The 11,546-nt window shown below is 35.1% G+C and overlaps 1 protein-coding gene across 1 annotated transcript; it reads right to left on the reverse strand.

Moving 5' to 3' along the window:
• Window positions 1-4,340: 4,340 nt before the first annotated feature.
• Window positions 4,341-7,684, reverse strand: LOC132728821 (uncharacterized). The gene is made up of 2 exons (XM_060714491.1): window positions 7,259-7,684; window positions 4,341-7,112 (listed from the first exon to the last, which is right to left on the reverse strand). The coding sequence occupies exons 1-2, from the start codon at window positions 7,682-7,684 to the stop codon at window positions 4,341-4,343; spliced, it is 3,198 nt and encodes a 1,065-aa protein (XP_060570474.1).
• Window positions 7,685-11,546: the final 3,862 nt, after the last annotated feature.

The following is an 11,546-nucleotide window of genomic DNA, read 5'->3' on the forward strand; positions in this document are numbered from 1 at the left end:
GCGATGATTCGTAATGTTGTTTTTTTCAATTAAAAACCAGGATATTTCTTTTTACCTTTATATATTTATCTTTTTTTCCCCAACAGTTGTACGTCATTCTCGAACAATTAGGTGTTGATGAGTCATCATATGAATAAGAAATTTGAGACACATGATTTACCTGGAAGAGAAAAAACATCAACACCAACACCAACAAGGAAACAACAGAAGCTTTATTATCAAAGGAAAATATTCATTGTTTTATAAAAAACAACAACAACAACAACGTTATCATGAACAATCAGGCTGCATTAACAAACTAACGTGTCTAGAAACTAAGTAAGATAACTAACGGCCAGAAAATATTCATCTGATACCAAATTGTGGCTTTGGAATGAGGAACTTATGATTAAGCCTTAGTGGATTCAGTCATGTCTGAAATTCGTGTTGAAGTGTTAATCCTATAATGACTAATTTCACTGAAGAAAATATTAGATAAGAATAAGAATTTTCTGTTGCGTTTTGCCTGGACACTTGTTCTAGCATTAAGCTCGGGCATCATATATGGTGGCATATTTCAGCTACCAGATAACCATATAACCCACTAGTTAATTAAGAGGTTAACTAGTTACGTAACTAGTTAACCTCTAAATATTAAGCTGGTAAAATAATAAAAGAATGGCAGTTGTAGGCACTAACATGCATTTATTTCCCGTTATGATCTTTTATTTTTTGAAAAAATAACTAGTTACGTAACTAGGTCACCACATAACTAACTAGTTAATTAAAAGGTTAACTATAGTTTGTCCCATTAAAAATAGAAATGAATTTTTGCTTGTATTAATTAACAAAACGACGTTGAAAAAAAATTCAAACTTTTTTGTAAACTAAAAAAGTCACCCTCGAGATTTTTCAGGATTTTTCTCTAAAATGTCTACTTTTCTTGTGAAAGCAAAATTTGATTTCTCTTTGGTAAATCTCTGTTGTTTATTTATTTCGTAGCCATTGCCGAAGTACTCTTCATTTGAAGATGAACGGGTGAAAGCACGTGTCATTTTTCTAAAATATACATGAGGTTCTCGGGGTCGTTTCATAATAATTTTACAAAGCTGGATATACAAGATGTAACAGTTTAATTACAATGCATGATAGAAAACTTTTAAAAATGAAAAATAAGCAACAAGAACACCGAGTCACATGGAGTAGATCTAGAAATTGCACTTACTTTTAAGATGAATAGAATTCCTACTGTATGAACTTTATAAACGTCACTACAAATTCGCATTTTGAAGATTCCTTCATTGCCAGTTTCTATCCAGTTCCGTAGCTTAAAAAATCCTGAATGATATGACTCCTACACTTTTGATGATCCAGATTTTTTAAACAGATTATCCGTTTCATTATTAAAACATTGTTCAATTGTGGATTTATCTGGGTTAGCAAATGAAATATGTAAATGAAACACATCATAATTCAGCATGTTCCAAATCCATAATTCAAGAACGGCCCATCAATTTTAGTTGTCAACATCACAATGCTTATGGATTCCTGACGAAAAAAAAAAACAACTTTATTACGTCAACAACAATTTACGAAATATATGACGTAACAAAAATGTCTCGCGCTTTTAATGGATGATTCCAGTTGCGGCATTGACAGAGGGTGGTTAGGCATATGTAACCTCAAAAAGATAATTTTAAGCGTTGAGATAAATTTATCTTGATGGCATTTAAAATAATTCTTGTATAGATCTACCCAGATTTTGAAACTTAACTGTAAAACGTATACCTTCAATTCATATATTAATAATATAAAACTTTTGATAACATTTAGATCTAAAAATGATTTTAAACACACTAGTCTTAATGACATGAATCTACAACAGTACAATACTTCTTCCATAATTACATATAACATTCGTTTTGATTTTATGTTTTTAAACTATTTTATATATTTCTCAGGAATAATTTCCCTACATATTATCTCGTTATTCAAGACTTCTGTAAATCTACAAAATATACAATACGCGGTATTTTTTCTCCCGCGAAAAATATGCTAGATCTATTGTTTTTTCACTGAATATTTTCAAATTTTAGGAAGGCTAAAATTATTGAGAACGTCACTCGGTGTTTCTCTTTGACTGGATCTACCCTTCATATTAACAAAATAATTATATGTAACACTTTGAGTCTACAAAAAACACTTATTGTCACTAGTCTTATTGAACTTTACTCTTAATAATATCAAATCACTGCCGGTATTTCTTGACATTTTGTTGAATTGTGAGACGGAAAGTTTATTCTGTATTTACGAGCTTAAAGTGTATAGGCCTACGTTTGATTGCTTAAACTAGAAAGCATGATAATAATTATTGCTTAAACTAGAAAGCATGATATATATATTCTTATAATTTACATTTTCCTTGAACGCGAGTCTGTGTTCTCTCGTTAGCGAGGGAGTTAGTTAAAGTAGACACTGTGGTAACAAGCAAACCAATGCTGAACGTATAGTGAATCAGTTTTCCTTTCTTTATATTTTTTGAAAGATTTGCATGATAATGTAGTATTTGTTGGCGATTTCTTGTGAAAGTTGAAACCTACGGAAAGTTTTAGCGCATTCGTGACATCGCTCTCGAAATATGAAGGGTAACATATTTATGTATCCCATCGAACCTGGTCAATTTATTTATTTTTGAATAGACGTGATACACACTTATGGACAGAATTCAGACAACTACAGAATTATGTAAATTAAACATTAATTAGCGAAGAACCATTTTTATAGTCTTCTATAGCTAGTGTTTTCGCTCCCCTACGACGCGTTGTGGTATTCAAGATATGCGCTTGATTAAAAAGCTATCTAATCAAATCACTTCATTGCTCTTTTTCTCTTAAAAAATATAAAATACGACAGTATATCATGGTAATTAATTAAATCTTTGTGTGTTTGAATTTATAAAGCTTCCTGATAATTTCTCTTCAAATGATTTTGATTATTTTATATAATGGTTTGCTAGTAAAATTGCCTTTTTGACACCAACTTTGTTGTCATTTTTCATTTTAATGATAACATTTAGCTATTGATCAGTAAGTAAATAAGAATAATATTTTTTTTTTTATAATTACCGAGTACATTTCACGCTAATTGTGAGACGAACCCTAAATGACGTCTATATGGGCGCCGCCATTTTGAAATGGACGTCACGTCAGGTTACAACGTAAGTCAACGGGAAAAAATATAATTTTAACATTTTGACCATATTACTGACTTTATGAAAAAAATGAAAAACATGCCTAGAGATATTGATGTCAGGGTTAACATGACATTAATTTAAATGATTTTACTATTATATTAAATAAAAAATGGAATGTTCAAATTTGATGGGACAGACTATAGTTACGTAACTAGTTAAATTCTTAATTAACTAGATAGTTATATGGTTATCTGGTGGCAGAAATATGCCACCATAAACATATATTGTGGTCACCTGTGTGTTTTTAAATTTGAATTACAAATATAGTGATCACCAATCTCCAAGTAAATTTCAAACCCAATAGTTGTTTAAAGGGACTGAGTATTTTTTGACATGACGGAACTGGAAATATCTTTATGATATTTGTGTACAATTTGATGTAGGTCTTGACCAATAACTTTTTTTGAATAAATTTTCAGATCAATCTCTCATCCCGTTTTTCCAGAATATCCATTTTCATTGTGCAAAAATGACACAGAAATGACCTGTTGCAAGCATTTCCAAAATAAATTGGGTTAAGAATCGCACACAAAATCGATATTCAATTTAATTCTGCGTAAATTTCTTTATTTCCCTTTGAAGATTTTTGCATTAAAGCGCTTCACTTGATCTATGTAATAATTTCAAATTTTATGTTTTAGTGCTTTTAAACCTTTTTTAAGCTTTATGATGAGAATAGATTTCAAACCCTGTGGTCATCTGTTACTGAGGGTAGCTTTCAAACTCAGTGGTCATCTGTTACTGAGGGTATATTTCAAACCCTGTGGTCATCTGTTACTGAGGGTAGCTTTCAAACCTTGTGGTCATCTGTTACTGAAGGTATATTTCAAACCCTGTGGTCATCTGTTACTGAGGGTAGCTTTCAAACCTTGTGGTCATCTGTAACTAAGGGTAGATTTCAAACCTGTAAAAGTGGTCAGTGAAATGAGAAGCAACTACTTTGCGTTGTGTCTAAAATGATAATGTTTATTAACGGTAAAATAACAATACAACGGAAATGACGTCGTATAAACTCTTCTTCCCGCCAACGTAACGTTGTCTGCCTGCCGTTCCCGCTAACGTAACGTCGTCTTTACGACATCCTCCCAGGCGCAAAATATGGTAACTGTTACATAGTCTCAAGGGGGTACAGCTTTACAATTGGTCTTGATGTAGTGTGCCCGTTACTGGTGCGAACCATGGCCGCTCGTGTCAATCCATCTTTACCAGTGATCAATTGTTCAATAGTTCCTAATTTCCACTGTGATTTCGGGGTTTCATCATGAATAATTACTACATCGCCGACCTTTATCGTTTGGCTATTGTTTCCCGTAGTTTTGTGATACTGGCGTAATGACGTCAAGTACTCGTGGCGCCACCTATCCCGGAAATGGCTAATGATCTGTGACTGTATTCTCGCTTGTTTGGTAATCCCATCTCTTGAAACTGGTTTTGGTTCGGATATATCTTCATTGTAAGGCAGGGTTGTCAAACGCCGTCCGTATAGCAAATGAGCTGGTGTAATTGGTTCTGGGTCGGTTGACTCTGACGTAACGTAAGTCAATGGACGGTCGTTCATGACGCTTTCTACCTCTGTTACGATTGTTTGGAGAGTATCATAAGTGACGTATGCACTACCAAGAACCTTTTTGATAGCTGTTTTGGTAAGACCGATTAATCTTTCCCACCAACCACCAAACCAGGGAGCGCGCATGGGAATAAATCGCCACTCTGTACCATGGTTGTGCAACGTGTCTTTTACGGAAGTAGAATTCATTAATTGGCGTATTGTATTTGCTGCTGCTTGAAAAGTTGTTCCGTTATCAGATATCATAACCTTGGGTAGAGATTTTCTGCTACTGAATCGCCTAAACGCTTGTAAAAATGAAGATTCAGTCATATCTGAGACTACTTCTAGATGAACAGCTCTGGTCGAAGCACAAGTAAAAAGACAAATGTATGCCTTCTCATTTTCTGTGCAGACGGCATATCTGTGCTTTCTAAAGTTCACTAAAATACTTGTCAATTCGTTGATCTCAGGAGGGGTTGATTCAAGGCAATCATTAAGACTCGGTGAATTTTTGTTTTGACGACAACTACAGTCAAACACAATACGGATAGGGGTGGTGGCCGAATGTTTCTTTACTCCGTGATGTGGGATATAGTGCACGGGACGCTCACTTGGTAAAACATTCACTTTCTCTATAAATCCTCCCTTTTCCTGGTCTTTAATTATGCCGTCGTACTTTTGTAGTAAAGGGGGGTCTTCACGTAATCGTCGTATGGTGTTCTGAGTTCTTCTTAATGTGATGTTATAGTTGTCGGGTAAATTAGGGTGATCAGGTTTCCATGGCAACGAAGCAGTATACTTGTCATTTTCAAAGGTAATGCAGTTCTTCTGATAATTATGCAAGTAGTCAGAAGCCTTTTCTTCTGCTGCGGGTAAAATGCCGATGGATTCCAATTTCCAGAATCGCTCAAGATCATCATAATCTGGTGCAGATGTAATAATATTCATAATGTAGTTCGTAGCTTTACTTGATGACGTCACCGGAAGTGGTCCGGACAGAAGAAAACCAATCTTTGACTGTACAGCTGTTGGTCCGTCGCCCCGTATAATACGGTCTCCAATGATCTCCCAATATCTATCCGCTCCAATTAGTAATGATATGTTGAATGTGTCAACTTCCGGTACTGGGTGGGCTAGTTTCAAACCTCGTAAATATGGCAAATGTGTGGCAGCTTGTATTTGGTTACGTAAAGGCACAGCAATAGACGGCACAATTAGGACATCAATGGCAATTTTCTCTGAGTTCTCAGTTATCAGGTAAACTGTGGCGGTTTCAAAATGGCCGACTTTCTTGGACTCCGCCCCGAATGCAGCCAGATGGACAACTTCGGACCCGCGTCTCTGTAATTGTAATGTTTCGGCGAGTTCATGAGTAATAAATGAACGCTGCGCTCCTTCGTCAAATAAAATGTTTGCTTTAGCACAGGCGTGACCGGAAGTAACCTCAGCAACAGCAGTCTTCAGTAATACATTGTTTCTACTTTGTGTTGCAGAATGTAGAATGGCCGATTGTGCACTGGAACCGGAAGTAAGATGCGTTGTTGCTTCACTACCGGAAGTAGGGACGAAACTTGGAGCCGATGTGTTCAGTGAGCTTCCGATACTCTGATCGCAAATGCTGGTATGGTGTTTCCGGTTGCATTTTCTACAGCGGTGTTTTGAGCGACAGGAAGCAACAATGTGTTTGCCTAAACAGTTGAAACACAGTTTCTTGCGATGAATAATGGCTTTTCTCTCCCTAGGATTTATGATGTTTTTACAGTCATTAGCAAAATGTTTTTCACTGCAGAATGGACATTGGGGGCGTTGGGGTATTTGTACTTCTTGTATATGTTGAAAACATTTCTTCTTTTGTGTTGGTCTTGTGCTGGTAAGGAAAGATGCAGTTGCCAAATGTTCATATGTAGTCTGTGTTGGCTGGCCTGAATCTATTATATTTATCTCCTTCTTTAACGCTCTCCTAAGTTCCGGAAGTCGCCATTCACTCCCGCCATGGTCGCGTGTCATATTCCGCTTGATCTCCGCCGGAAGTTTTTCAAGTATGACCGGTATAAGTAAATTTCCAAAGGACTCATGACCTTGACCTAGGGACTGTAGACCACGGATATATGCCTCCATCTTTTCTTGAAACGGTCTTAGACTGGACAGTTGGGAAGTTGGTCTAGGTAAATCCAGCAAACCTTGCATGTACGCATTTACAACTTTATGTGTCTGACCAAAACGTTCCTTGAGTAAATGTATAGCTTCTGAATAGTTTCCATGTGTAACATTCAAACCATCAATCACACTGGCAGCATCGTCGGACAATAGAGTTTTCAGATAGCAAAATTTCTGCACCTCAGATAGTGACATGTTGTTATGTATACTTGACTCGTAACAGTCCCAAAATGTTTGCCACTCCAAAATGTCTCCAGTAAAATTGTGAGCTTCGGAAGTTTATGAAACTGTGATGCAGACTGAATTGAAATGTCACTTACGTTATTCGCCGATGTACTATTATTTCGGTTCCCGGAAGTTCCTTCGGCAATTCTGTGCACGGGTTGTGCGGTCTCATGGTTGTTACTATTTAGGGGCTCCTCAAGTGTGGTATTCTCAAGGGTAATCTGTGGGGAACGGGTGATCTCCACGGCAGCGCGGTGTTGAGCCTCCAAATCTCCAATGCGTAGCCGAACTTCCAGCATATAGTCCTCAGTCTCGAGCATCTCGGTCTCCATGTCTACCTCATCTACCTGCGACATTATCTCCTCGTTGATCTCTTCCAGCGCCATAAGTTTGTTACGTAGAGTTTCAATAACGGTAGTAAAGTGCGTATTATCGCCCGCATATTCTTCTAATTTGCCAAGTTGACGTGTTATCACAGCCTTATGTGCACTTCTTCTCTTCTTAATTCTCAAAATATCCATAATTTCTGTTTTGTCACGGCACCAAAATGTAAAAGTGGTCAGTGAAATAAGAAGCAACTACTTTGCGTTGTGTCTAAAATGATAATGTTTATTAACGGTAAAATAACAATACAACGGAAATGACGTCGTATAAACTCTTCTTCCCGCCAACGTAACGTTGTCTGCCTGCCGTTCCCGCTAACGTAACGTCGTCTTTACGACAAAACCCATTGGTAATCTGTTACTGATGATAGATTTCAAACCCTGTGGTCATCTGTTACTGAGGGTAGATTTCAAACCCTGTGGTCATCTGTTACTAAGGGTAGATTTCAAACCCTGTGGTCATCTGTTACTGAGGGTATATTTCAAACCCATTGGCCATCAGTTACTAAGGGTAGATTTTAAACCCATTGGTCATCTGTTACTGAGGGTAGATTTCAAACCCATTGGTCATCTGTTACTGGGGGTAGCTTTCAAACCTTGTGGTCATCTGTTACTAAGGGTAGATTTCAAACCCTGTGGTCATCTGTTACTGAGGGTATATTTCAAACCCTGTTGTCATCATTTACTGAGGTTATATTTCAAACCCAGTGGTCATCTGTTACTGAGGGTATATTTCAAACCAAACGGGCATATGTTCTTTGGGATATATTCAAAACAAGTGATACTCTTTAGCTGAGGTTAGTTTTCAAATATCAATGGCCATCTGTTTATGCTGATAAAAACTGACTTGCGTAACTCACTTTTCGCACATGAAGGTCACTTTTTCTATAAAAACAATCTCTTGAGTCATTGAGTTGTCATTGAGGTCATGTTGGTCAAATGTTTATTAGGCCAGTTTCTGATCTGATATATATGATTCACATTAAAGGTTTATTATTAAAAAAAAAATACATTTGTATAAGATCATAGAACCAAATTTCCTTCAGGAAAATATAAATGCATACATCATATAAATTTATATAATATATCAAAAGACTTTAAACTAATTAACGATTTAAACGATTAAGCATTTTCTCTTTTCTCAGAGAGTTCTGTTTATAAGCTGGTTTATTAACTCTTAATTTCGTTTACACCCCTGTGCCACATTAAACATTTTTATATCCCGTTATCAAATGAAAAATTGGTGGTTTTATTATTTTGTTCATTTTAATTAACGTTTGATTTACAAGGCATATTCTTTGACTGTTACGCAGAGACACATGCCTGATGTATATCTTTTAGTTTATAGAACCAACTTCCCACCGCAGGTGATGATAGTCATAAATCATTCACTTATCATCACGTGATGATCGGAGTTAATCATTCACTTTATCAATCATAAACTTGTAATAGTTGCAAAACAACACTTTTTTATCTTTACCTTTCGAGCAATTTTCTTATCTCTTTTTTTCTCGTTGTTAATGCACCGAAATTAAATGCAAAAATATCAGTAATTGTTTGAAATAAAAGCGTCAAACATAGCTTTAACGCCTACCTGCTGGGTGGGAGGGAAAAAGAACTAGGTATATAATTGTAGCAGAAATAATATCGTTTTTTTATTTTACACGACTTTCACAAACCATAATATAATATTTTAAATGATTTCTTTTTCATGAATTATCGCAATCATAGTTATAATTGTATATTTATTTAAATCAATAATGATCAAAAATTATTTTAAATAGTTCAATTAACTATTCATTTATACATCCATTATTTTTATATTGTTTGCGTTTTTTTCAAATCAGTCAGTTAAAAGTTGGTCCACAGTGATGTGATATTTTTCTGGTCCTTCGGGATCATTGATTCCACCACTAAGTGTTGAAAATTGAATACCGCGAAAGCCGATGCTTGGGGATGGGGGTGAGGTATATTGCACTTTTTCACTATCTCTCATGAACAGATTCAATCAAAGCGAGTCTGCATTTCTCTTATTGCATTGTTATTTTCAAAACTTCACAGGGTTCATCCCTTTTCCTGTGTTTCATGTTGATCTCGTCTTACAGGCCCATAAGACCCGTTTTCTTCTTGGATTTATTTCATGAATTAAAAATCATTGTTTTATAAGTTCATGTCGTACATATGACACATTAGATATATTTATTTACTAACTTATGTAGCAATTTAACTTTTCTTACATATTATGTATGTTTCAGAGATTGTGTTAAGTCATGTCTTTATTCGTGTCATTAATTTCGAAGAATGTGGCGCTGAATGATTTATTTTAAGAAATAAAAGCTCAATATTTGTTTATTTGTTTTATTAGTGCTCGTCTTAAAATGAGGTCATATATCAATGATCCTTGTTATATTGTTTAGAAAATGCGTGTTTCTATACAAGATGAGGGCAAGTCTTGATCTGCAACAAAACTGACAGAATGAAGAATATGTTCAAATGTGAAATTATCGGTAAAGACTAGAGTTCTTGTGAACGCGTACGAGTATGTACAATGAACAGCCGTTAGGCCCGCAATCGTGTCTAAGTTTTTATTTAGTATTCATTTCAACTGAAAAAAATCACCAATATTGTTTATCTTGTATATTGTATTTTCATTGCATTTTCTCGTTATTATCATCGCCCAGTCGTTGTTATGCTGTTACAAGATAGGTGGCTAGAACGCGTTCTTTGATAACATAACCTTTATTATCATTATGATTGAGATAAAATGATTCCAGTTTATATTTTTGTCATCTTAATTACAATTTGTATAATGTTCCAACATTACACGTATCTAAATAAAACAAAAAATGTTGTTTTATCAGCAACAAAAAATCATTTATTTGGGGTTTTTACCCTGTTTTTTTCTTTTCCTTTAAATTTTAAAAACCCAGCTTTCTTGATGGTAATTAAAAAAGTTTTAAAATTAAGAAAAAAAACAAACATAAGAAAAAAAAGAAACGCCTAAACTTTTTTTTTTTTATTTCGCACTTTAACTAAAACTTTCTTAAAATGATTAAAATTAGAAAAACTTTTCTCTTTTTCTTTTCAAATTTTTGCAATTGTTAATTCAAAAACAAAATTTTTTTAAATACTTTAAAACCTAATTGGAAAGAAAAAAAAGAAGAAAAAAACACCCCCTTCAGTAGCTTGCAGTAATTGTCTTTTTAACAATTCTAATTTGGATTTTACGTCTTGTTTGATTACAAGTCAAAAATAAGTAAAAAATTGTCCAAATATCATTGAAAAATTTTGCTAGAAGTATGCCGAAAATAAATTTAAAGCTTTTGCACTCTCTAAAAGGGACCTGTTCATTAATGAGGACATTTTTAACTGTTAACAACATGCTTTAAACTTTCTTGTATTACACCAATCTAATCTTAGTGTATTTGTAATTACAGTAACAAATCCTTAGTTCAATGTATATAAATGAATGTTTTATGTCCATTTTGTGAAGGTCAGTTCGTCCGTTATCGTACGGATGTCCGACTATAAACTTGAAATGGAATAAACCGTGTTGAAATTTAGGGGCATTTTCTATGGCCGGTTGATGATCCCTAGCGATTTTGAGATTGGTATATCAAAGATCAAGGGCATAATGGCTTTGATCACCAAAAGCTTGTTCGACCAATAACAAGAGAACGCTTTTGTCTTTAGTGTGGAGGTCGATGTGATGATTTAGAATTGTTCACTATTTAGGGGAGAAGATGGCTCTGTTGGTATAGCCGTGGAACGGTGTACCTAGGGAGCCCCGGTTCGAGTCCCTGTCAGACTGCACATTTTTCTCATTCTGTGATATTTATCTTGACCAGTTAATGACTCCTATTGGATTTAAGGTCAGTAGGTCATAAATCCATGTCACTGTGACCCTGGTCACTAATATATTTTCCAACAAAGAACTAGAGAACGCTTTGGCCTACAGTCTTAAGATTTGATGTAGAGAGTCAGAGGTTGGTCAGAACTA

Source organism: Ruditapes philippinarum, unplaced genomic scaffold (assembly GCF_026571515.1).
Source record: "Ruditapes philippinarum isolate M1 unplaced genomic scaffold, ASM2657151v2 ctg898_1_1_1_1, whole genome shotgun sequence".
NCBI classification, from domain to species: Eukaryota; Metazoa; Mollusca; class Bivalvia; order Venerida; family Veneridae; genus Ruditapes; species Ruditapes philippinarum.

Excerpts from the sequence above, each read along its gene's own strand:
- LOC132728821 (XM_060714491.1), bottom strand. The coding sequence starts at position 7,684 with ATGGATATTTTGAGAATTAAGAAGAGAAGAAGTGCACATAAGGCTGTG. Across the intron at positions 7,113-7,258 it reads ATAGTACATCGGCGAATAAC|AAATTTTGCTATCTGAAAAC; the intron begins GTAAGTGACATT and ends TCTGAGGTGCAG.